General features: G+C 39.8%; 1 protein-coding gene across 1 annotated transcript; it reads left to right on the forward strand.

Moving 5' to 3' along the window:
* The first annotated feature begins 892 nt into the window (after nucleotides 1–892).
* On the forward strand, nucleotides 893–27,427 carry GNA13 (G protein subunit alpha 13). The gene is made up of 4 exons (XM_081109910.1): nucleotides 893–1,256; nucleotides 3,851–4,077; nucleotides 21,461–21,511; nucleotides 25,977–27,427. The coding sequence occupies exons 1-4, from the start codon at nucleotides 974–976 to the stop codon at nucleotides 26,547–26,549; spliced, it is 1,134 nt and encodes a 377-aa protein (XP_080966036.1). The 5' UTR covers nucleotides 893–973; the 3' UTR covers nucleotides 26,550–27,427.
* Nucleotides 27,428–27,823: the final 396 nt, after the last annotated feature.

The following is a 27,823-nucleotide window of genomic DNA, read 5'->3' on the forward strand; positions in this document are numbered from 1 at the left end:
TAGCAGCCTGCCAGCCCAGCTGTCACTTGCTGCTGGTCTCCTGGCAGCCCCTTCAGGTGTCCTGGCCTGAATCTACTGTTAGGACAGAAAAAAAGTCCCTTGGCTGATCATATCCTCTGTCATCTGGCAGGAAACCTAACGTTTGCCTGCTCCCGTCCCGGGTCTGTTTGCTTATCTGCTTCCTTGTAGGGAAGAGCCTGCATCACAGTGTCCGGTTTAGGGGGATTTTCACTATGACCTCACCCTGCTGCAGCCAGCATTCACTGGTCTCTGCGCCGCAGCTCGCAGCTCGCAGCTCGCAGCTCGGGAGGGAATCCACATTCATGAGGCATTAACCCAGGCCCCCTAGCACATCTCAGATGAACTCCAACTCCAGTTCTTTCTCAATCGGGGAAGGGTGGGAGGGACGGCCTCCCAGGGGTCCGAGAATGCCAAAAAGAGCACGGCTGGCGGCTTGACAAGGTTTGGTTATTGTTCAGGGCTTGGGAAAGCAGGATGCCACGGAACCACCGTAAGAAAGTGCACCAAAACCCACCTAGGCTCGCGCCCCACTGTTTGAATCACATTCCAGCCCAAGGCTTGGCAGTGAGGCGCGCCCCCGGCGGTCACCTGACCACAGCGGGGGCGCGCACGCGAGCCACAGCGTGACTGGCCGGCCCGGGGCGGAGGGCGAGGAGGAGGGCGCTGCGTGCGTGCGTGCGCGTCCCCGGGATCCGGCGTGCGCGTGCGCGTCCGCGCCGCGGGGCCACCGCCCCTCCCGGGCCCGCCCTTCTTCCCTCCCTCCCCTGCTCGCCCGGCCCGCCCTGCCCGGCCCGCCCTGCTCGTCAGTTCGCTCCTTCCCTCCCTCCCCCGGCGCGCTCCGGCCGCCGCAGCGCTCCCCGCCCTCGAGCCGCGGTGCCGGAGTCGCCCGGCGCCCGAAGAAGAGGTGGAGGGAGCCGGAGAGGCCCGCCGAGGCGGCGGCGGCGGCGGCAAGATGGCGGACTTCCTGCCGTCGCGGTCCGTGCTGTCCGTGTGCTTCCCCGGCTGCGTGCTGACGAGCGGCGAGGCCGAGCAGCAGCGCAAGTCCAAGGAGATCGACAAATGTCTGTCCCGGGAGAAGACCTACGTGAAGCGGCTGGTGAAGATCCTGCTGCTGGGCGCGGGCGAGAGCGGCAAGTCCACCTTCCTGAAGCAGATGCGGATCATCCACGGGCAGGACTTCGACGAGCGCGCGCGCGGGGAGTTCCGCCCCACCATCTACAGCAACGTGATCAAAGGTGCGGGGCGGGGGTCGGCGCGGGGGGCCGGGGGCCGGGCCCCGGGGGGAGGGGGGGACGCGCGGGGCGGGCACCGCCCTCGGTCCCGGGCTCGGTCCCGGGCGGGAGGACCGGGCCCAGCGGGCGGGCGGGAAGGGGGCGCGCCCGGGGCACCGCTCCTGCCGCGCGGGGTGCCCCGGTCCCCATGGAGAGAGAATGCCCTCGGGCTCCCCGCTTTCCTTCGCGCTGCCCGGGTTGGGAGGCACGGCTGGTCTCCCACCCCGCCCTCCGCCGGGGAAGCGAGGAGAGCCGGGTGCCCCGATGAGGCAGGAAGACCCGGGAGCCAGCCCCAGACCCTCCACCCCCACCCGGGCCCGGCGCTGCCGGCCCGGCCTCCCCGCCCCTGGTGGGGGACCCGAGTCACATGGGGTCGGCCCGCTCCCGGCTCCCAGCTTCCCGGGCGCCTCCTGAGCTGGGAGCTCTGCGACCGTCGCGATCGGGGAACTTTTTTGCCGAGACGCGTCAAGGGCAAAGGGTGACCGTGCCTGGGTCCTCCTGGACAAGGATATGAAACTTGAGGGTGTCATGTTTGCTGCGCAGGTACCGGGGAGAGCAGACCCGTTATAGTTTAAAAAAATTAGCATCCGTGGTTTCTCGGCCCAGAGTCAGGGCTGGGCAGGATGTTTGCCTGTGATCACTATGCACACGTTCCTCTCCCTCCCTCTCCTCTCTCTCTCTTTTAATAATTTGAGGGGGTGCACACCACAACTTGCTTCAATTATTTAAATGAAATTGTGCATTGGTATAAAGAACCTTTGACCTAAAAAGGATGTGGAGCCTGTACAGGTAGCCCATGAATCAGTGTCAGCTTGGATCGTCGACTCTGCTACTTGACATTACTTTAAAAATTAAAGTTACACGTTGTTCTTCAGTGAAAAACGCACAAGACTTTTACTTCTGGGATTTCAAAGGATTAGAGAAGATGGCTTTCATTTTGCCATTTGAGCGATAAGCAGCACTTGTTTTTCTTAGCACCAGATATTTTTCTGTTTTAGAAGACGTTTTGGCAAACTCGAGATACAGAGTCTGGTCCTTCAGGTGCATCCAGATTCTCTTTATTTCATCCGGGTAGCAGTTATCTAGGAGTTTGCGACAGGTTTCAGGTCTTTCAGCATTTTTTAATGGAATTTGTTTGTTTGTTTGGGAAGTACTTAAGCAGCTCCTTTGGGTCACTTTTTCTCCCAGAACTGAGTAGAGGAAAACTGGGTGTGTGTGTATGTGTGTGTGTGTGTGTGTAGTTGGGGGGGGGGGGTTAATGACTGAGAACAGCACTAGGCGGGGAGCTCCCAGACCACAGTGAGCTCCAGCCCTAGCACCACTGCAGTTAAGCCGTGCAAAACAGCTGTATTTATCCTATCTTAATGTTTAGCACTAAAGTAATTAAGGTCTCTTTCAAGGCCTCAGACTCCACCTTGCCAATTCTTAATTCAAGGTACCTTTGTATCCTGATGTAGCTGAATTCAGGAATTACGTCAATGAATAGAGTTGACATGTTAACTGATTATGAGCCAGGTAAATACCTGGTTCTTACATGTGCCCATTTTGAGCATTGAGTATGAGATGCAGTAAGTCACTAGACATCTACTTTTTTGAGTTGGCATGATCAGAAAATTGACAGCACAACAGTTTTTCAGTTATCCAAACAAATGAGTTCTTGATAGTTATGTGACTGTTTGATGGACCAAAGATGACAGTGTAGTGATAGTGGGCTTGAACTAATCTCTGTGAGTTGAAATCTCTGTTTTTATCTTTTTTTTGCATTTGGTCTTTCTTTTAGGGAACTCTAATGCCATCCTGTGACTTATACTGACGTGAAGCTTGACATGCTTTTTTGAGTTTTGAATGTGTTCCTAAAAGACTCAGTGTTGGATTAAGCAGGATACTTAGGGACCAAATAACCTGGCATTTTGTAAATGAATGTCTTTTTGAGGGGCTCAGAAAATCTTGGTTGCAGCGTTTTCTTCAGAGCCTGGACATCGGTCTATGCAGCTTTTTTTTTTTCCTCTTGTGACTGACTACCTTCTACCTCAGAAGTTATTTTATAAATTAGAACATGTTAAAATCCTTCAGAAAGAGCAGTTGTTTAATAGTACATGCTTTTCAAGGCTCTGATTTTATGACTGTAAATAACTTAGCTTTTTTAAACTCTGAGAAGTTACAGATGTCTGTTTTGATGTTGGTCTCCATCTTTGGAGGAGGTAGGTCTGGAGTAGTAAAGAATTTTAAGAAAATAACCCTGGAATAGAATCTTTTTTTTTTTCTTTTAAAAATATATTTTATTGATTTTTTACAGAGAGGAAGGGAGAGGGATAGAGAGTTAGAAACATCGATGAGAGAGAAACATCGATCAGCTGCCTCCTGCACACTCCCTACTGGGGATGTGCCCGCAACCAAGGTACATGCCCTTGACCGGAATCGAACCTGGGACCCTTCAGTCCGCAGGCCGACGCTCTATCCACTGAGCCAAACCAGTTAGGGCAATGGAATAGAATCTTTGAGAATCTAATGATTGCTATCAAACTTTCTTTCTTTCTTTCTTTTTTTTTTAAACCAAGGTATGAGGGTGCTGGTAGATGCTCGAGAGAAGCTTCATATTCCTTGGGGAGATAACTCAAACCAACTCAATGGAGACAAGATGATGTCATTTGACACCCGTTCCCCCTTGGTGGCCCAGGGACTGGTGGAAACTCGAGTTTTTTTACAATATCTTCCTGCTATAAGAGCATTATGGGCAGACAGCGGCATACAGAATGCCTATGACCGACGTCGAGAATTTCAACTGGTAAGAGATTTGTTAAAATGCTGTGATTTATTTTAATGACATTTATTATCTGAGAGTTACACACCCTTTTCACTGACTTCCACAATGTAATATATCTGTGTAGAATTTTAGCCTCAGAGATTGGGGTTGCTATATAGATGAGCTGTTTACTAGCAAGGTAAAAATAAGGTAAACCCCATAGATTTGGTGAAGCTGTGATAGTTAATTGATCATTTTTCCTTTTTGAAAGTAAGATAACAATTTTCGTAAGCACTGCTACACTTTTTCTGCTTTTGAAAATAATTACCTTTCTATTACAGCAATAATATTCATCCTTTTTAAAAAAAATCAACCTTTTACTCTTGGACTAAGAGTTCAATAACTGAACTAGGTTCAACTGTGCTATTTGGTCTTTAAAAGTATTCATTTTTTATGATACAGGTTAATAGAGTGACGGATTAAAGTCCTTAATAATCTTTAACAGTCATTGTGCTTTTCATACATTTGCATTCTGTTTTTGCATGTGTATTTTTTTAAGGCTTCTAAGCACATTTTACAAAATGAATTTTTTATTTTTTCAAAGAAAAATTTCTGGACCAACTAAGTGGGTGTCCTATTCCATTTTGGCTGTAATAACAAACTATGATAGACTTAAAAACAACAGAAATGCATTTCTCACATTAGAGGTTGGGAAGGTCAAGATCAAGGTGCTGGCAGATTCAGTGTCTAGTGAGGGCCCACTTCCTGGTTCATAAATGGCCACCTTCCTGCTACGTCCCCACTTGGCTAAAATGTATCTTTTTAACAAACAAACAGAAATCTTAGTTATTTTATCTAAGTTATTAGGTATCTGTTTTACATGGGAAGCACCTAAGTTTTATATTTATTTTTTCTACTTTGTCTTAAACAAGAACATAAAACTTTGTAGCTGTTACAGAGGGTGGAAGAGAATGGATCCGATCTAGGTTAAAGATACAAAAGTAATAGCTAAGATAGATTTTTGTTTAAATCAAGTGTTTTGTCATTTAATTGTGAATGCTTTGATTGTATTCTGGGTTTTATTTGCCAAAGACTGGAAAGATCCCAGGAATGATAGCAATCTAGACTGTATACAATTTGGAGCTAAGATCTGAAGTGTTATTGTACTATCATCAAAATAAAGGGACATTACGAGTAAAACTGCTTAGAATGTTGTTTGGTGGTGTCACTGGCATTAAAGCCATCCATATTTATGGGTGTGGCTACAAAATGACGTACAGCCAGCAGTCTTTGCCATTATAGTTTGTACTCAGAAGCAGTCTTAGCTCTAAGAAGTTCTAAAAAAGTGTTATGTTAACTTAAATAAAACTGATACTTAGATCTGTCTCTGAATTATGGCTCTCATGTGTGTCATACAGTCTAGCACTTGGCTATGTGCTGTTTTGTATAGTTCTCTTCTTTGGTGTGTGTGTGTGTCTTGTCAAGTAATTTGTCCATTAATGGAAGGCAGAGATTACCTCACAATATTGTGAAAATTGAGTAGCTGGCAACATTATATGTTGCAAATTATTAATTTAACTTAACAAGTGACCTCCATCCAGTTCTCAGACTTGTAGTTAACTTTTGTCCTTTAGTCAGTATCTATCTATCTATCTATATATTCTATATATATAAAAGACTAATATGCAAAGTGTCCCCATGGGAGTTCAACTGGCTCGCTATGACGTGTGCTGATCACCAGGGGGTGGCACAGAACGAAGTAAGGCTCCAGCCAGCAGCTGGGGAAGGGAGGCCCCGACTGGCAGCCAGAAGAAAGGCCCTGGCCAGCAGCCGAAAGGCCCCATCAGCCCTGATCACTGGCCAGGCCTAGGGACCCTACCCATGCACAAATTTCGTGTACCTGGCCTCTAGTTTGTTATATGAGTTTTGGTAGTCTTGCATAAGTTCCTCCCCACAACCCCTTCTCATCTCCCTTCACCCTCTCTCCTGTTTTTAAGTGCTGCTTATTCTCCTTCTGAATTCATTTTCCCAACAAACCACACTTTCCACTCTTAAATTTTTTCAGGATGTTATTCATCTTTCCAGGTCAGGGAAGAAATGCCATCTGTAACAGCATGCAGTTCATATTGACTGAATGAATAAACGACTGTACTCTAAAGTTCTCTGTGGGAAAGTTCCATAAGTCCATTTAATTGAAGGTGGGCTTCACTGGCACTTCTTGAATTTGGACATTCACCTCTTACTGTCTCTTATCAAGACTGTCTTGTCATCATTGTTGAGAAAGCATTCCTAAGTATTTGCCATTAAGAACAAATAGCTAAAAACCACTTAGGATGAGGATCTGCATGTTCTTGACTTGAGCCAGCTGATGCTTCAGGAGCAAAGAAGACATTGGGCAGGAGAGACAAGTTCTAGAAATACAATTTTCCTGATAAAAAGTAGACACACAAGAAAAGAGGGACAGGGCAAAGATATAATTTTAAACTCCTGGATCACATGGATCTCCCCCCCCCCCCCACCCCGGCCCCTATATATTCTTGGCATTGTTAATGGTATCTGGTGCTCAACTATTAATGATTCTCATACTTTTTGGATGCTCTGTGGTGCTTGACATAGTGTCAGGCACTGGGAAGGCACTTGGCTTATTAAAAATTTTCCTCCAAAGTCATATTCGGTTCCTTCTCTTGTCTACATACAGCCATTCCCCAAGTCCTGTCTTTTCTATCCCTGCAACATCTCTTGCATTCACTCATTTCCTCCTCTACATTTTTTGTTCTAGTACCTCTTGGATTCCCAGGTAATCTTGGTCATATACAACATGGGTTTGCTCAGAAAGTTTTGCTCATCCTCAATTGCCTAAAGAACAGAGTTCAGCCTCTTTATTTGATTCAAAACTAGCTAGCTTACCTATGATTCCAACAATATATTCAATATAGCTTATTTGTCTACTGCACACGTCTTACAACACCTCAGTTCCCACATCCCCTGATGATCTGCTTTCACGGCTCTCTTCACAAAGTCCCTCTGTCAGGGTTTTTAAGTACTGTGTCTATTCATTAGGTCCTCCCCTTCACTTAGAACAGTGGTAATCAAATTTTAATGTGACTAAATGCACTCCATAGACTCCTTAAGTCAGATTCACTGGAATGCTTGCTTAATACAAAGCTAAACAGATTCCAAGACATCATCACAAGAGGATCTGATTCAGGAATCTGGGAGGAGACCCAGTGATCTGTATTTTTAGTAGACAGCCATTGGCAATTTGGATGAATTTGTTCCTTGGCCACACTGAAGAACAGTGCTTAGGATCAAAGCTTTCCCCATGGTCCCGGCTGGAATGCCCCTGCCCGTGCTCTCTGTGGTATGCTTGTGTTCTAACCCTCACATGTGTTCGAGTTATTTGCATTCTTGTTTGGCTCTCCCACTGAAGTAGAGGCTCCTTTGGTATGACTTGTTTGTCTTTTTCTCTCTCACTAGCATAAGACCTGACATTTATTTTATTCCCTCATTTTTTAGACATACTGAATTAATAAGGTTATTTTTTTAAAAAAAGAAACATCTCACATTAAGTTCCTTCCAGGAAATATGAATTATTTTTGTATTTTAATTGGTTAATTTTCCAGGAGATGGGAAGTCCTTGTGTTGCAGAATAATTTTTCTTTTTTGCAGTGTTTAATAATGTATATTCTTGAATCTTGGATAGAAAGAGTAAACAGGGGAAATGAGAGGTAAAATTGGCTATTTTTGTTTTAACTAACAATTGATTATTAAACTTATTAATGCAAATTGAAAGGAAAAGAAAATGTGTCGGTTTGTTAAGCCTCTCTGTGGCTTTTTTGCTTCAGATGAATGACTGCCCTGTTACTAGTTTTTGGGACAAGGGATAGGATAGTGATATCACAGCTTAGGTTTTCAGCAGTCCAGTCGTTTGTTAGTAATAACTTTGGGTGCAAACATGAATGTTTTTTTCCCCCTGAGTTCTCAAAGGCAAACATTTCCTTTTCTGGTTAGTTTCATTATGGGTAAGCTAAATAGCTTACTGTGGAAAAAGAATTTAATCTGTTGTTATAGCTTAAGGGACCGTTCTAGTTCTTATACACTAGCACACTGAGTATAATACCTATATCCTAAGAAGTGGTCTCTGTTGGTTCTGGGTTAAATGTTTGTAATGCTCAGTTTTGGCTCTGCATTCACTGCAGCCTGCCACTGCATTAAGGAGACACCCTCTCTTACGTGACAATAGTTAGGGAATTTGGTAAGCTAGATGACTAAAGAGATGGGAGTCCAGAGTTGGCTAGGAAATGAAACAACTGGAGGTATGTAGTAAACTAAGAAAATAACTAGGGATTACTGCCAATTAAATTTTTTTGGATTTTTAATATATAGTTACTTATTCAGAAATATAAGCAAACTTTGTAGACTTGGTTATACGGACAGGAAAGTGTGTGACACTGGGAGGAATACTCTAGAGCAGTGGTTCTCAATCTTCCTAATGCCGTGACATCTTTAATACAGTTCCTCATGTTGTGGTTACCCCACCATAAAATTATTTTCGTTGCTACTTCATAACTGTAATTTTGCTACTGTAAACAATATGTAATTATATATGTGTTTTCCGATGGTCTTAGGTGACCCCTGTGAAAGGGTCGTTCGACCCCCAAAGGGGTCGTGACCCACAGGTTTAGAATCGCTGCTCTAGAGCTTCCTAATTTCTAGAAACAATTTAACTTGTCAGCATTAATACAACTTCCGGTAATAACCAGTCTTTCTTTTTAAAAAAATATATTTTTATTGATTTCAAAGAGGAGGGGAGAGAAATAGAGAGATAGAAACATCAAGATGAGAGAGAATCATTGATCGGCTGCCTCCTGATTGATTGCCCCCTACTGTGGATCAAGCCCACAACCCGGGCATGTGCCCTTGACTGGAATCGAACCTGGGACCCTTCCGTCCGTAGGCCACCGCTCTATCCACTGAGCTAAACCAGCTAGGGCAACCAGTCTTTTTTTGCAATCCCTAAAACCAAGCTGTTTTCTTTGTTATCATGGTACCTTCAGTTAGCTGTAATTTTTCTTAAGTAGTACAGTTTGTACTTGACATAGTTACACTTCTCCAAGCTGATGGGGTAGTTTATTCTGTGTAACAAAGTAGCTATTTAATATCATGTATTGGCTGCTGAAAAGAGCTGAGTGCTAAGTAAGAACTTCAGGTTGGAGTAAAATATTTATTTTCACTGTAGCATAGATTTGAAATACTATAGAGTTAGAAGCTTTGGTTTATTCTTTGACACTAATTTGGATTTGCTTTAGAAAATGAATCAATTTCTGCTTTCAGTTGTAAAGTATGACCATGTTCCTGTTGGAGAAGGATTCAGTTCATTTTCTTTATGAATAAAAGCAAAACAGGACTTTGACTTCAAGTTGCTAGATACTGATTGTCTACTGATTCTAGGCTTAGAGTTAAATATTTCAGCCTATATAAGATAAGGATTACATGTAACATTAGAGGTTGTAGAGATTTTAAAATTCAGGTCTCTATGGGTAGGATTTCTTGTTGGTGAATTTGATCAAATGTCAGAGTGGTTATTCCAAACCTTGGAAGCCCAAAGCTATAGTACTGTTTACATTAAAAAACAAAAATGTTTTTAGCATGTACTTATACAAAACAACTTTCTGAGATTGTGTGTGAACATGTATATATGTATGTATACATAAGTATATGTCTTGATGTGTTTTGTTATATTGATATGTTCATGTCAATATATCTTATATTTTGGGGTGGGAGAGTAGAAACTTGACTAGCTATGAGATTTGTGGGCTCCCCGTGCTGAAAGGGGGATTGTAAAATACTTTGCTGGTTTCTGTATTTCACTTTTATTGCTAAACAAAGCTAGTGATAACAGTAATTTATGCTGCTCTGAAAATGTTTATTAAACAACTAAGGGATGGAGCAAGGAAATGATTTTGTTAGGAAAACTAGATGTTAGTTTCACAATTTCTACTAGAGTGTGGACCTAACCCAGGAGAAAGCTTTGTGAGCTCACTTTTAAGGAAAGTATAGCATGATGACTGAAGGAGTCCCTGGCCTGAATATTCCCTGTTGACCCTCCTCAAATAGGCAGCAGCCCAACCAAGTTGAGGTATCTCGTCATATTAGCCCCAAACAGGTGCTAATTTCTTTCTCCAGAAAATGAATTCAAGTGCTGATAATTCTATCACATTTTAATACTTTATGTTTTATCAGAATGCCTTTGTACTTTTCAAAGCTCTGTCACATACATTATCATGCAATCCTTAAAAACAAAATACAGAAATAGAAAATGTGTTATTGTTCCCACTTCACAGATGAAAAAATTCAGATGCAGAGAGAGGTTCCTTAAAGCTTTGAATCACAGAACCAGTAAATAATAGAGTGGACACTGGAACCCAGACCAACTCGTGGCCCACAGCACTAGCCACTAAACCATCTTGCACGCACTCCAATGTTGTATTCATGGAGCATTCTCTTCTTTTATTCCCAGACTCTCTGACCAACACCCATACACTCAAATATTACCATTCCTCTCGTAAGGAGGAATTAAATATGTATAAGGTTTTCTTAAGAATACATAACATTGCACTGATATTCATACAGTTGTTTTTTATATTCTGAACTTTCATAATACTCTTGTGCCATTTCTTTTTTATTGTATTAACTTAGGTTATACTTGAGATATAAACTTAAATGACATTTAATAGTAAATGTATTAACTTAGAGTGGCACAGTTCGTCCTAACCACTATTCATCATGGGAAAGGCTGTTTGAATCCTCACCTCCTTGAATACTAAATGTACTACTAGTCATCCTCTACTGATGTTCCATTAGTGAGCATGGTTTTTATTTATTTTTATTTTATTTTTTGTGAACATGTTTTTCTTTTTAACTTTTATTGATTTTTAGAGAGAGAGGAAGGGAGAGAGAGAAACATTGATTTTGTTGTTCCACTTATTTATGCATTGATTGATTGCCTCTTACATGTGCCCTGACCAGAGATCAAACTCACAACCTTGGTATATTTTGAAGATGCTCTGACCAACTGAGCTACCTGGCCAGGACAATGAACCCTGAAAAAGAATGTTTAATGGCAACCAGTTATTTGAAAGGCAGCCATATATTTTTCTAGGAAAGTGTCATTTGGAAATTAGCACATATCTGGTATATAGTTGCTCTTGGTTTGGAGAAGGGGATATCAGAACACTATTATTATTTTTATGAGCTCCTTTTCAGTGTTGCTCAGATAATTGTCACAGTTCTCATACTATTGAGCATTCCAGATTGCAGTTTGTTGCACATTTTTGTTATAGTTAGAAACTATATTTTTATGTGTATGTTTCTGAAAATTAAGTGATTTTTATTTCCTTGCTTGAAAGTACTTCATTTTTTTTCTAGTTGCATGATACAATTCACTTTTATGTATATGGTAAATATATATATTTTGCAAGATGCCTTTTTTCAAGACAGTTTGTTCCATCCACATTAGCAGAGCATTATTAGAATGGGTTTATACATATCAAGGAAATTGTTTTGTTTTGAGAACTGCACTAAAGTTACCATCTTCTGCACTGATAGTAGTTGTTCATCTTAATCTTTCAAATTTAATCTTTCTTCTTTGGGCAAAACAAATTTTTAAAAATTTAAATCACTTTGGTGAGTGTACTTTTTCATCCCAACTACTCTACAACAGATTCAGAATACTTGAGTAGAATTACTTTTCCTTGATTTATTTTGGTTTTGGTCTCAATCATAAGACCTGTGTACTTGGTTTTGCTACATGAAACTTTACTTTGTATCTTCCAAACAAATTAGAAAATAACCATGTTCAAATGTATTGATTTATTTTGCATATTGTAAAACATTTAGAAATGATTTTAATGTGATAGCCTTAAGATTTGATACGGTTTTCTACAATGCCATGAGATAAAGTGGAACTTTAAATGGCCAGCCAGAAATCGTGTCCTGGCTGTGCCACTCACTGTGTGAGCTTGAGCAAGTCCCTCAGCATCTCTGAATTTCTGCAACTGAAAATTGGGAACTATCCAAGGACCTACTGTTACTAATTTTTGTAGGGATTACATGAGATAATCCATGTAAAGGACTTTAGTGCAGTGCCTGACACATATTAACCATATTATTAATATTAGCCATATGCACATAAACCATATGTAGCTTTTTAAAAAATAAAACACTGTAAGCTTTTATTTGATTCATTCTTTGAACTTGCTTACCAATATAAAAAATTCTGAATTCTAAATAATGCAGAATATGGCTTACATTCTCATTAGACCACATGTTGTCTAATAAAGGCAGTACTTCCGAGAGAGATTTGAGGTTTTCATTGCTACATTGGTTCTTGCTGCCTTCTCATGTCACTTTGCTTGATTTTCCATCTAATGTGTAGTCGATTTAGCCAAACCCTTAGCTTCCTGCCCCTTACTTAGTGTGGTGAGATACCTTTTGCTTAGGTGCAGGTGCTCTGCTGTCTCCTTCCCTCTCCCTCCTTTGTCTCTGTGGCAACCCTCCACCCTCACCTACTGTGCTCCTTCCCTTTCTGCCATTTCCTGTGCCCGTGGTGGGCAGAGGCTTTGTGAGTACCACTCAAGTTAAAGAGGGTATTTGGGTTTCTTTCTCCAAGGTAAAAAAAAAAAAATCCATATATTTATAAAATACAAAATTATTTTCTTTTTAAGATTTCATGTACTTTTATGAGATTTTAGGACTTCTGACCATTTTATATAAAAGCCAACTAAAATAGTCTAATAGAGAATTTCTACTTTTTCTCATGGAGCAAAATAAACAAATTTCAAATTTGTTCCCCTAAAGAAAATTTTTTTATTGACTTAGGCATTTAAAAACGATGTTAGCCAATGAGCAAAACTTTTACACCCCCCTGCCCCAAATAGTTTTAACAGTGTCTTTGGGTTTTTTGAGCTGGAGCAGCTGCATGTATCCTGTTAATAGGACATTTCTCTTTTAACTCTTCTAGAAAGGTTAAAGAAAAAGAGCTGGAATAATGAATAATTGGGGCGAGAGACTTTCACTTTCCTTTTCAGTAAAACTCATGGAAGATACTAACAGTGAGCAAAGGGACTAGGTTTTTGCTAGAGATTCACCCACATTATTATTGCCTGGCCAACTGTGTGCTACACAAGGCCTAATAAATAAGAAGATAGACATGATTATACTTTAGACAAGTTGCTATTCAAATGTAAGATGGTCTCTAAACTCATTTTTATTGATTTTTTAAAAAAAAACCTAATGAATAATTGAATGCTATATGCTGCAAATACTTTTCATTTTAGTTGAAATCATTAAAAAGAGTAATATGATTTAGCTTATTGAATTAAGATATTGCAATGTAAATGATTTGCTATTTTTAACTGTTATTTGCCACATTTGCAGTAAAACTGTCTTTATTAGCTACAGCTTCAAAAATGATAGGGACTTAAAATTGTTACCATATAGATGATATACATTTTAATTCTGGACTAGGGCAGAGAGAATTATATTTGCTTAATTTTTTCCTTGACCTTTTAAGTTATGTTATGATCAAATGTTGCAATGAATTAGAAGGTTTTCACCTGTTGTATAGCATTTTGCACATTTGGCCTTAATGTGAGATATATTCTTTTTTTCTTTTTTTTTTAATTGTTCAAGTTTTTATTTTGATGCACAGTATGAGAAATGTACTTTTAAAACAACTGAATTTTATGGAGAATTAACAGCAAATAAGTTAGACCCATGTTAAAATGAAAGGTCAGCTAAATGTCTAAATTTAAGGATATAAGAACCACAGATCAACTTCGATTCCACAGTCTTCTTTAAGAAGTCTAAGTCTTTCAAACAACCCTGCTATGAACTGGTCCAGAGCATAACAGCTTTTGTAAAAGAAGGCTCTTTATTAAAAAAAAAACAACTTTTATTCTGTAGAAATGCATTATTTGATAGAATATATATGTCCATCTGATGGTTTCCTATTTATTTATATTTTATACTATATGCAAGTATTAAGGTTTAGAGCATGACTTTGAGTATGTATTTTCATTATGATCATTTGAATTCTTTTCTCTTCATGTGAAAATTGAAGAGCAAATGTAAAAGTCTATGAGGGTAAGAAAGCCTTGGGGAGCAAATTTCAAGGGTTCAGTTATTTATTTAACAAGTCTGATAAATCAACTTGTCAACTGGCAGCCTTCAGCAGCCTTTGGTAGCATGTCCTTGAACACCTAATACTGAGCAGGCATTTGTTTTAGGCTGGGTATTTGCTAGTGAACCAAATGAAAATAATCTCTGATTTCATTCATCTTAGTGTTAGTTGGAGGAACTTACTTTTACAAACAATCCCATATGTGATAAGTGCTCTGAAGGAAAAGAAAAGGAACCTGTGACAAAACAAGAGGATGGTTTGAAGAGATGGACATTTAAGTTACGGCCCGTGGGTGAGAAAGGGTCAGCCAGGCGAGGAGAGGGAAGAGTTTGACGGGCAGAAAGAGCACCATGTATGCAGGACCTAAGGTCAGAAAGCTGGCTGGAGTGTGGAGATTGGAGGGAAGCGAGGCGAGCAGTCAGTCAGTAAATACTCATCAAAAAACCTTTCTCCTGTTCTGGATGCTAAGCAGTTCCAGAGCTAGGTGGTAGCCATTGAGATGTAGGGACGACAGTGGATTCAAGGTAAAAAAGTCATTGGGGTTCTGACAGATTGGATATGAGGTGAGGGAGAGAGGCATATGTTAAGAGTAACTCTGGTTTCTGGTTTTAACAACTGGGTGGATGGTGCTTTTTGCTGAAATGAAAAGACTGTAAGAAAAGAATTTGAGTGGGAAGATTAAGACTTTAATTGGGCATATCAGGTTGAGATCTGTGAGACATGCAGGTAGACAGTTTGCTACATGAGTCTGGAATCCAGAATAGAGCTTTGGGCTAAAAGATGGAAATGTAGGAGTTGTTTGTATTTGGGTGATATTTAAAATCTATAGGATGTACACAGTTATTCAGGGAAAGAGTATAAAAAGAAATTAGGGCTCGGGATAGAGTCTTGAGGAACCTTCAACCTTTTGAGAATGTTCAGAAGAGGAGATGCTAGCAGAAATGGCCAGAAAAATAGGAGAAATCCAGGAGATAGGAGAAATCCAGAAATCCATGTAATGCTATGGAGGCCCCGAAAGTGTTTGAAGAAAAACATGGTCATTGGTGTCACATGCCACTGAGAGGTCTTGTAAGGTAAAGACTGGCATGTCCATTGATTTTGGCAGTGGGGAGGTTTTGCTGACTGTGGCAAGTGACAGACTTGGTAAGGATGAAGTCAGGCCAGAAGGGCCTGAAGAGGGAAGAGAGGTGAGGAAGTAGAGAAGATCCACTTGAAATGACTGTTCTCATTTCCCTTTGCAGTACTTTCAACCACCTGGCTTAGTAGGTTGGGTTTTTTCAAGTCTTTTTAAAATTCAGGAGGACATTGTATTAACTAGTTTCTTTGAATCTCACTGTGAGAGGAGTTAATATCAGTTAGTAATAATTAATCTGTTAGGCCAGGCAAGCACAAGACCTTTTCACTTTGTACTTGATTGTTTTATGACCATTTCTTATATAATGGGGCAATAATTGGATCAGTTATACAAGGCACTCATTCATTTCTTTACTCTTTCAGCAAACATGTATTGAATACATTCCCATAGTATGTTCTAGGCTGAGTGGGCAGGCCCTGAGGACTGAAGAACTGCCTGTCTAGCTGTCTTACAAGAGGCTCTCAGTCTAGTGGGGAGCAGATAGAAAAGTCAACCAACAGTGTTTGTAAATGAGAATGACAAATGCTGTAGTATTTGTTGCTTTTCTGCCAAGAGTATGCAGAATCACTAAGGGTTTACTAACCTAGAAAAGACCTAAGAGAGCATGTTGTCCTGTTCACTTCATTTTATACATGAAACATGGGTCCATAGAGGTTAAGGCCACAGGTAGTTTTGGTGATAGAGCCATGATTCAAACTCTGGGCTGTAGGACTCCGTAGCCCATGTCTTATGTTCACAGCCAACCATGCTTTCCTGTGTCCCTTTATAGCACAATTAACTAAATAGTGATTTGGAAAAGGAACTGATTACCAATATAAATTTTGAACTATTTCCCACCTTCATCGGTATTTAGAAACATTCATAGGTTGCATTGCTTTGCTGTCTGACGTGTTTGCCAGGTAGACGGGAAAGGGAAGATGATTAAAGCTTGCGCAGGTTGTGTGGAGCTACTCTGCTGGCCAGAGTTGGGAATAATAGGTTCAACACCTAACTGGGAATAAAGTGATCTGGGTTTTCCTCTCACCTGCTGTGTAATAAAGGCATAGGATTTATTAATTGATGTTGATTGTTAATGTTACTTAATGTTGATTATTGTGTAATTTTGAGTTGTGGGGATTTCAAGATTCATTGTAGCACATCATAGAGCAGAACTTTCCATCCGGTGTGCATTCACAAGGACTTCTGGGTATTGTGAATTGCTCTTATAGGCCCTCTATTGGTTATCATGGGAATTGAAACTATATTTGGGAAGTATGACCTGTGTTGGAAAACTGTGTTTTTTGTTTCTTTTTAACAATTGAGGTCATTTCTTTTTTGAAAATAAAAAAAATTACTACTGAAAGGTTCTAGTTCTGCTAGCACAGCTAAATATTTTTTTGTTCGGATTGTATAAGATTGACCCTTTCCAAAAAAGTATTTTAGTTTTGAGGAATTCTCAAAACGCTAAGCTTTTTATTGTTATGTGAAAACTGGAATGTAGGAAAATTGTTTTGTTTTATTTTTTGAGGGAATTACCCGCTCCAGAATCCAAATTAGCTTTTTTTAAATTTTATTTAAAACTATATGTCCATTGTAGAAAAGCATCCAGTCAGCCACTTATACACCACCACAGATATCTTTGTTGATATTTGGTGTATTTCCTTCTGGTATTTCAGTACAACCTTGGTGTTGAGATAAGCTTTTCAGGACTTTCTGTACAGTTTTATATCCTGTTCACTTAGAAGTGCAACGTTAGTATTTCCTGCAGGCACTGATTTTCTCAGAACTGGCAAGGCATTCTTAGAAAATGTATGTGATTTTTGTTTGTTTGTTTACATGGAAAATTCTGTGTGTGTGTGTGTGTGTGTGTGTGTGTGTGTGTGTGTGTAAGGAACAGAAACTGGTCATACTAAATGGTAACATAGAATAAATATGCAGTAAATTACCATGTTGCCTAATTAAGCAGTGTTATATACCACTAGAGGCCTGGTGCACGAAATTTGTGCACTGGGGAGGGGCATCCCTCAGCCCAGCCTACTCCCTCTCGCAGTGCAGGAGCCCATGGGGAGCGGGCCTACGCCTGCAGTTGGACATCCTTAGCACTGACACAGAAGCAGGAAAGGCTCCTGCCACCACCCCTGCGCTTGCCAGCCATGAGCCCAGCTTCTGGCTGAGTGGCAGTCCCCCTGTGGGGGCACACTGACCCCCAGGGGGGTAGCTCCTACATTGAGCGTCTGCCCTCTGGTGGTCAGTGCGCATCATAGGGACCTGTTGTTCCACCGTTTGGTCAATTATATAGAATATTAAAGCTAGCCCCTCGCTGTAATATTAAACTTCTTTCTTACATTTAAAATTTGTATTTCTCTTTTTGTTGATTTTTAGAGAGAGAGAGAGAAGCATTGATTTGTTTCAATTAATAATGCATTCATTCATTGATTGCTTCTTTTGTATATGCCCTGATTAGACATCAAACCTGCAACCTTGCATGTCGGGGTGTCACTCTAACCAACCAAGCTACTTTGCCAGGGCCTGCATTTCATTTTTACAGGAAGAAGATTTTTAAGAGAAATGCTGGCCTTCATTCAGAAACCTGTATTATTTTTTAAAAGTAACTGTAGTTTTTATACAGACTTTTGAGGATAATTGATACTTTCTAAAATAACAAAATTGAATAGCATATAAGTATTAGGCACAACATGCATAAATATAAGATATCCATGTATCCAAAATGTGTTAGACATATGGCTAAGTTTTTTTCTCATATCTCTAGGATGAAGCATTTTAATAAAATAAGAGAATTACTAAACTGCATTGTACATTTTGTGTTATGTGTAAATTGGAATTTGGTAGGACTACAGGAATACTCTTAAAAACTAAAATCTAACTCGCCAAAACCGGTTTGGCTCAGTGGATAGAGCGTCGGCCTGCGGACTGAAAGGTCCCGGGTTCGATTCCGGTCGGGGGCATGTACCTGGGTTGCGGGCATATCCCCAGTGGGGGGTGTGCAGGAGGCAGCTGATCGATGTTTCTCTCTCATCGATGTTTCTAACCCTCTATCTCTCTCCCTTCCTCTCTGTAAAAAATCAATAAAATATATTAATAAAAAAAAAACAAACTAAAATCTAACTTTAAATTATTTGGTTGGTAAGTCTAATTGAAAAATTGGATATAAAAAGGAATTTATTCATTTGTGAGCAGTGGCAAAGAAAGGGCAGTTTATAAAATAAAGTGATAATTGAGTTCTTTCCAAAAATCTCATTTCTAATTTTGTGCACTAGTTTATTTTTATAGCTTATATGCAAGAAAGAATTAAAATTAATTGTCTAAATTAGGTATTCTTTTGGACATTTGATTTAGGCTGTTGTAAATTAGATTAATCTGGATAGGTACTTAATTTGATGAAAAATATTTTCAAGTATTGGGGTGGTTTATGTTGTTGTACCTAACTAATTTTGGCCCTTTTGGAAGTTTTAAATGATGCACATAGAAAATACTAGCAAGAAATTTGAAATTCTGCATTTAGTTGGAGTCTACATAATTTTGACCTATCTGCAAAGCGAAGGGCAATAGCTTATATTCCTATGACTATAAGTAAATCCTCTCACTCCTTGTGAACCAAACAAAAGACATGAGTTAATACTTTAAGCATGCTTTAATGATAAAGATGACAATATCACCCTTATTAAAAACATGTACTGTGCGTCACATCAATACTTTAAAATGCTTTTTCCAAATAAAAATGAATAGAGAACGTCATTAAACAAAAAGTAGGCCATCTCAAAGATAAGGAACAATAAAATAGGTCCTTTGTGAAGACCAGGCAAAATGAGAACATCGGGAGGGCAATAAATGAAAGGAGAAGTGAAACTGCCCATGACAGGTTCAGGACCAGAGAGCTTGATGCCTGCCCTGTGTGCAGAGCTGGCCTCTTTATTATGGTTTATTTTGAAGTTAAAATTAAGGAGAGAAAAAAAGACATGGCACTCATCATAGAGGTGATATATTTCAAATGTTTGAAATAGGATCATTTCAAGATCTTTTAATTTAGAGTCATTTTCAAAGCTATGAACACACTCTTTAAATATAATCAGGCCTGGTTTTATATTTATTGTCTTTAAGGAATATGTATAATGTTCTAATCTTAGATTTCAAACAGTGTGGACAGAGCAATATCATGTTATATTTCATCTTTTCATGTGAATATGTGAAGAAACAATAGAGAAAGGACAAGTCAGATGGGAAATTGAGTAATTATCTTTGTTACTAGCCACTTCCTTAGACTGAATGAAGAATCTTGGTTCATTAACCAACTTTTAACCCCACCCTTTTTTCATTTTGTACCTTCTATTTGGCATTCAGTTCTTGCTATAAACCTTACATAAGTAAATGTTAGATGGAAAAGTTTATATTACTCATAGTCTGTGCACAGAATGTTGTCCAAAAGGATCCTTATTTAGATGTGGCTTCATAAAGATATTTGCAGGGCTTCAACTACTACTCTATGTAAATGTGAATTATTAATTTAAAAAAAACACCTATAGGTCACTTTTAAAGGCAGGTTAATAAATTTCCTATTGACTAGATTTCTCCAAACATATGCTTAATGAAGCCTGCTTAATGAGTATTCAGAAGACATTTTGACCTGGCTTTGTTTGGGGATTATAAAACTAATGAAAATTAAAGGCATATTATACCTTATTATGGCAGTAGATGCAATATAATATGGTAACACAAGTCACAGTTGTAATTAAGGAGTAAACAGATTTGTAGTTTTCTCTCATATCTCTTGATTTTTTTCTCTTTAAAATATTTCAGACTTGCAAATAGAAGGACTGGCTATGCATGGAACGGATGTAAGCCACTTTAAACCATTGGACTTTGCAATTTTAGAGCACAAACATCTATCTAGTAGTTTAGTAGTACTTCAGGAAGTGTCTTCTTACTAAATTATTAAAACACTTCTCTCTTTTCCAACTACATTTTTGTGTAAGGCCAGATTTTCATCATATACTTCAACCAACCTAAAGTAGCAGCAGTTCAAATTCAGAAGCAGATGAGCGCTCACTATCTTTTATTAAGATATGTTAAAATAGATGCACAGGCGATGGGTTTATTGACATATTAAAATGAATTATTAAGTAAAATATTTGTTAATCTCTTGGTTTTACTTTCTAATATGGTAAATAAATACCAGTAGCTATAAGCCACATGAACAAAGTCTCTTTGGGTTCCTCAAGAATCTTAAGATGTGAAAAGGGATCCTGAGATCAAAAAATGTGAGAACTGCTATTTTAATTCCTTATGCCTGAAAGTGTGGTCCCAGAAATCACTTGAACTATGGGAACTACTCCCTCCCCCAGCCCATCTCCACTCCAGTCGGAACTACAGTATAGCAAGGTCTTCCTGTGATTCTCCCATACATTAAGGAATCCCAGCCTTCAGGGTCTTCCGGCAGGGGAAGTGCCTCAGTAGAAATCCAACAGGCAAAGTGAAAACACAGGGAGAGAGCACTGGGAGATTCCAAGACCCCGAGCCTTCTTTCCTGAAATGGTTTCCTCTGTTAAAGTATTGCCTTTTAGGAACACATTCTCACACAGTTTAGATGCTTGGAATTGCCTGGAGGGCCAATTGAAATCTGGGCTCAGTGAGAGTAGGCTGGTCACTCAGGAAAAGAAGACCTATTGGAGACAGAAGCCTGCAGCATTACTCAAAATCTTCCTTAGCAAGGTGTGTCTCCAGGCACATGCCTATAATTGGAAGATATTTTATACGATATTCTCACCTCATCTCTGGTTTGCTCTTGTCTCTGAAGATAACCACCGTTGCTATAAACTTAAGGCAGAAAAATGTAGACAAACAAAAATCCCACTTAAAGTTTAGTTGATATCAAAAGCATACATGCAATCCAAGCAGATGATCACATTTATGTAAAGCATTTGTGAAATTAACCAGGCTGTGGCACTTTGTGGCAGAGGCAGACATTTATATGTTTTTAGTGGGGTTAGTGTTCAGTCTGAAACAAACTATGTTTGGATTAAGTGTACAACCAGACAGTTTAATATAAACTGTTGTAACAAAATCTTCCATTTCTCAGCCCTAATAACTGTTTGTTTTCTTCTTGCTTTTAGGGTGAATCTGTAAAATATTTCCTGGATAACTTGGATAAACTTGGAGAACCAGTAAGTTTTTTAATTGAGTGTTCAGTGCCATTTGAAAGCAATAGTCAGGATATTGATGTCAGGAAATTTAGAAAAAGTATGTATCAGGCTATTTGCTTCTTTCTGTGTCCTAATGGCAGTATTCTGACTGTTCCCACTTCATTTTTTTCTCCCTCTACTATCCAGATCTCTGCCATTTCCTTAAAGAATTGCCCTATCCGCTGCTTTATGAAAGTAAAACTGTTTAGAGAAAGAAGTTTATGTTTGAAAATGAGATTGCATTTTATATGTTCTACTTTACTGTCTTTTGGGTTTTTTGTAAACAGAAACAGAAAGAACACAGTGAGTTCATTGATTTTAAAACCTTTCAGAAAACGGTATTTTCCAGCTCGGGGCCCCTTTGTGTTGAGTTACAGTGTAGGAGGGCTGGATACTGGAGGCCCAATGAAGAGACTCCACGTTGTAGGAGAAAGAGTTTGTGATTTTCCTGCGTGTATCCCTCAGAGCCAGCAGCTCTCAGCTGGCTGTGGCTGGCCCTGGCCTGCGCCGCCGCGGGCAGAGCAGCTGCACTGTTTGTTCTCCGTATTGGATTCATGCAGAAGACACCATTGGGAGAAAGGTTCTGCCTAGAAAATGTTTGGAAGCCATTGCCTTAGAGTCATTTGTTACCTGCTAGGTTTCGTGCAGTTCTGTTTTCCTCCTCGTAAAGCTAATTTCTGTTATAAATTTTAATATGATCTCATGGGTTCTTTGAGATATTTAACTTTATAACTTAAGGGAAGCACAACATGAAACCCATTACAAGTAGGAAAGTAACATACCGATGGATCTAGGACATGTGAAAAAGTGCCCTCTTTTTATTCTAGCAGGATAGTTTTTGTATTTTCCCTTATTTTGTATTTTGCTCAATTGTATTTGTCTGCCCTTAAAACCGGTGTTTTTCTCCTACCTGTTTCTTACACACAGATGTTCCAGAAGTTGGGATCCCCATATTTATCTGTTCTTACTCAGTCCACATCAATGAAACTTTTTATTAAGTCTTATCTCATTATCACTCTTCCATCTGGTCAGATTATAAGCCTTAAAAAATGTTAAGAGAATCCTTAGTAGATAAACTAATTTTTAAGAGTTTTTTTTCATGTTTTCCAATCCAAACACTGACCTGCTCTTCTTTTTTTTTTTCTTTTATACTTTTGAAATATATATATATATCTTTATTGACTTTGGAGAGGGCGAGATAGAAACATCATTGATGAGAGAAAATCGTGAATCGGCTGCCTCCTGCACTATAAGGGCACGATCCTGCAACTTGGGCATATGCCCCGACCAGGAATCGAACTGTGACCTTCTGGTTCATAGGCAACGCTCAACCACTGGGCCACAGCGGCTGGGCTGACCTGCTCTTCTTAATTTGCCTTTCACATAGGCCTTCTTTGAGCATACCGCTTAAAGTAGGTCTCCTCCTCTTGTTTTCAGGGTCAGCCCTGGCTTGTTTCAAACCTCCTTGCTCTTATTACTACAGTTGGTTTACTTAGTTCTGTGCTTACTGGTCTTTTGCTATAGGCCAACTCCAGTAAATTTTGTACTAACTGCTTGGTGTCTTATATTGAGGACAGTTCTGAGGCTACATCTGGAATAAAAAGGAAAAAATGCTGTAATCAGTTGGTAGTTGTAAAGGAGGGAAGAGTTGTAAACCTGGGTGCACTGGACATCGGCCACCCATTCTGTACATATTAGACAAGTCACAGGATTGCATTTGCTTCTCCATCTCTGACTGTGGCACCAGGGCCATTGAAGCCCTTCTGTGTGCCCAGCCCCATGACCCTCTGGTAGGTGGAACAGCACCTAGATTGAGGACCTGGGCTCCAATCCCAGTGCTTTCACAGACTGGCTCTGTGTGACCTTGGGCGTTTCTAAACCAGTTTTTTCATCCATGTCATAGGCATAGTAAGAGAACTGACCGCATGGGGTGTGGGACAGTTCCATGAAATAAACCCCCTGTCTCAGTCTGCTAGGCTGCCATAACAAAATACCACAGCCTGGGAGGGCTTAAAGACATTTATTTCTCACAGTTCTGGAGGCTGGAAGTCCAAGATCAAGGTGCTAGCTAAGGAGGGTCATGAAAGCCAGTCAGCAAAGTTCAGATCTGATGGAGTGTGTGTGTGGTTCCGAACTCACGATGCAGGAGGGGTCAGTCTGGGGGTGGCTTAGAGGTGAAACCAAGAGGTGCAAGGCATTCAGGCAGAGAAACTAGTGAAGAGATGGTGATCCACACCTGAGATGAAAGAAGTGGGACAATAAGGAGGAAAGGAAAAATGTAGGAAAGATTCAGAGAAAGAACAGAGGATTTAATGTGAGATAGGAGATGATAGAGAGGCTTAGAGAATGCAGACATTGTTGGAGGGACAGAAAATAGAAAGGAAAATTTACTGGTTGGAGTTGGAGGAGTTGGTAAGGAAGAAAATGAGTTTTCTAATTGTAGACATTGTATTTGTGAATAGATTGTCAAGTGCAAATGAACGGTGAGCATTTAAAAATGAGACTGCAGAGACTTGAGTGGAAGTTTACCTGCCTGTCACAGCCTTCTTGATTTCCCTCTCTACCGCAAGTGGCCGTGGTGGTGGGTGGCTGATACAGTAGGAACTGCTATATAGTAACATAAAGTATGCCAAACACGACTCTTAAGCACGTCATTCCTTTAACTCATATAGTGCTCACAGCACCCCTAGGAATGTTACTGTATTTTACAAATGAGGAAATTGAGACAGAGAGGTTAAGTGGCTTGTCCAAGGTCACACAGCTAGTATTAAAGCTGACTCTAGAATTCACATTCCTAATCACTATTACTGTTACACCATTTAGCATTAAATGACATTGTCCTGTGTTTTATGCTTTGTATGAATTAGCCTTTAGCTTCCTAACTAGAATGTTAGCTCCTAATTAAGGCAATAATAAATATGTTTTTATATTTTTGGAACTAGAGCATTTTAAAGAAAGAGCAATTCAGGGCTGACATGTTTCTGAGGCATCTGGCACACAAGTGCACTGTGAATTGGTACCACCTTCCTAGAAAGCAGTTGGGCATTTAGTGTCCAGGGTTGTCAAAATGTTTATAACCTTTGACCTCATAATCTTATTCCCGATTATTTAGATGTTTGCATGAGAATTTTAATTGCTGCATCTCTATTAATTAAAGCAAAAAATTAGAAACAACCTACATGAGCACTAGTAGGAGAATGTTTCTGTAAATCATATCACATTAATCCATCGATGTAAAGTAGGTAGGTATGTGAACAACAGCTAGAAGGAAACCTGGAAATGCCAATACTTTGGAGTCCCAGAGTTACTTAATAAAATGGCTGTTAATTACAGATAACTGTGAACTGCCTCCTTTTTCCTTTACTCCAACACCCTATTTTCAGGAGATAAGTTTACAATTCGCATTGTAAGGACACTTTCAGAATCATATTGCACTATTTGGAAGGACATAAAATGCAGCATTGCAAATAACAGCACTGTTTTTAAAAACTTGCCCTGATTCTAAAAAATATGCTGACCTTGATGATGAGAATTTAAAGCTCTTCTGTTCAGTATTGCCAAAAAGCTTTGTCAACGTTCTGGAAAAATACTAGCCTAAGAAGAGAGAAAGTCAGTTATACTGCATAACAAAGGCACTGGTACGGTAGCCAGTGACTCGTGAGACCAGCAGCTTCTGTCTGCTCAGGGTCTGGTAGTTGTCTGAGCCTGCTCACAGAGAAGGGCTCATTTGACCTTTGCATAAACTGTCCCTTAGAGGCAGGTAGGCAAGCCATCGTCACCTTCATTTCACAGGCAGAAGTGCTGACAGAGTAAATGACTACTTGTGTCAGTAGATGAGACAGCTGGAACACAACTATACCATACCCTGGAAACAGACCTAGAAAGTGGCCAAGTAAAGTCAGCTCATGAGTTACAGTAGAGGAAGTGTTTTCTATGTTTGTAATACAGCAGCGATGATAATAACATGGAGTGACCAGCATAGAGGGTCTTAGTCATTGAGGCGGTAAAGGAATGTTTAGTGTGAATTAGAGAGAGGCAGAACCTAGAAGTGATCCTCCTGAATTGACATTCAAACCTCAGGAGCAGGTGTATGCATGAGCAGTTGGCTGAAACTAAGAGTGGGTTATGGTGGGGAGTTATACTGAAGGCAGATACACAGCAGTTGGTAGATAAGACCTTACTCAAATTTGAGCAGGAATGAAAAATAAAAAAATAGGTGCTGCTCATTTGTAGTGAATTTTGAACCGGTCGCCGTACACTAACATTTTAATATATTTGGCATTGTATAATTGGAATAATAATAGTATTGATGCTTTAGTATTATTAAGAGGTGTCGACATGTTAAAAAGATAATTTTGCTTGCATATCCGTTCACTAGACACTTAGTAGAACATTAAAAATTCTAATTCTGGTTCCTGAGTATAAAAGCTTTTTTTTTCCCCCTCAGAATTATGTTCCATCACAACAAGACATTCTGCTTGCCCGAAGGCCCACCAAAGGCATTCATGAATACGACTTTGAAATTAAAAATGTTCCCTTTAAAATGGTCGATGTAGGTGGTCAAAGATCAGAAAGAAAACGTTGGTTTGAGTGCTTCGACAGTGTGACATCAATACTTTTCCTTGTTTCCTCAAGTGAATTTGACCAGGTGCTTATGGAAGACCGACTGACCAATCGCCTTACAGAATCTCTGAACATTTTTGAAACAATCGTCAATAACCGGGTTTTCAGCAATGTCTCCATAATTCTCTTCTTAAACAAGACAGATTTGCTTGAGGAGAAAGTGCAAATTGTGAGCATCAAAGACTATTTCTTAGAATTTGAAGGGGATCCCCACTGCTTAAGAGACGTCCAAAAATTCCTGGTGGAGTGTTTCCGTAACAAACGCCGGGACCAGCAGCAGAAGCCCTTGTACCACCACTTCACCACTGCTATTAACACCGAAAACATCCGCCTGGTTTTCCGTGACGTGAAGGATACTATTCTTCATGACAACCTCAAGCAGCTTATGCTACAGTGATATACAAAAGACTTGCTGTTTTAATGCCTTTTTGTCTTTTTTATTGTTTTCTGTTTGTTTTGTTTTTTCAAATAGTTTACAACAGGAATTAGAAAAATCTTGATGCTGTGTTGAAGTTCTTGGAAATCTGAGTCCTTCTTCTGCAGACTTTGGTTTGTGGCTGAAAGCTGCTGAATAACAACACATTGCCAATATCTGTTGAAGTTTAGGCTTTGATCGGTTTCGCTATGGCTTCCATTAGAGTGGAGTTGTAATTTTCTGCCAAACCTCAGTCGAGGTATAGTTCAGGCTTTAACACCTTCCACTTTCAAACTGAATTGTCCTGTAGTGCCAAGTATAGCAGGTGTCCTTGAGTATTTGTAGTATGAGGTTGAGAATATTCAGTTCTAAAACAAATAAGATACCTTTTGTCTGCCTGACACATAGCAGCAACACTCGTGCCTAGCTTTATGGTGACCTATTTTGAAATGGCTATTGGAAAAAATTTTGATCTTAGGAATGACATTCTATAGATTCACCAGATTTAGCCTTCATGTATTTTTCATTACATGCATAACAGTTGTTTTGTTTTAAAATTTCTGTGGTTCCTAAAGGTAATGTTTTTAGTGTTTTAAAGTTTACATGAGGATTTCTGGTTTGATGCTAATGGAAGTTCACAAATGGTACGGGGGAGCAAAAGGCAAGCAAGTGCCATATATAGTGTTTTGGTCAAAGTTATGAGTGAAATACAATTTACCCTTTTCATATTTAAATATGTAATAAAAGTGTTGGATGTGAAACATCTTGACGATGGCAGTAACTAAAAATTGCAAGCAACTTGATAACAGAACTTTCTAAATAAACATAACCTTTCCAGATGTTATGTGTTTTACTCTCAGACCTTTAAATCCTGTTTCAGATTATTGGGGGCCTTACTGTAGGAAACCATTTTGCTTTTGTTTTTGTTTTGTTGTTTTTTTAAGTATATTGTATTGATTTTTTACAGAGAGGAATGGAGAGGGATCGAGAGTTCGAAACATCGATGAGAGAGAAACATCGATCAGCTGCCTCCTGCACACTCCCTACTGGGTATGCGCCCGCAACCAAGGTACATGCCCTTGACCAGAATCGAACCTGGGACCCTTGAGTCCGAAGGCCAACGCTCTATCCACTGAGCCAAACCGGTTAGGGCAGGAAACCATTTTGTACCATCACAAACGCTTTTCTTTTGCTCTCCTGTCTATTCCCATTAACTCAGAGAGTGGCATTTTTGGGATTTTTTGTTGTTCATTTGG

This window comes from Myotis nattereri (assembly GCF_964212035.1).
Source record: "Myotis nattereri genome assembly, chromosome: 16".
Lineage (NCBI taxonomy): Eukaryota > Metazoa > Chordata > Mammalia > Chiroptera > Vespertilionidae > Myotis > Myotis nattereri.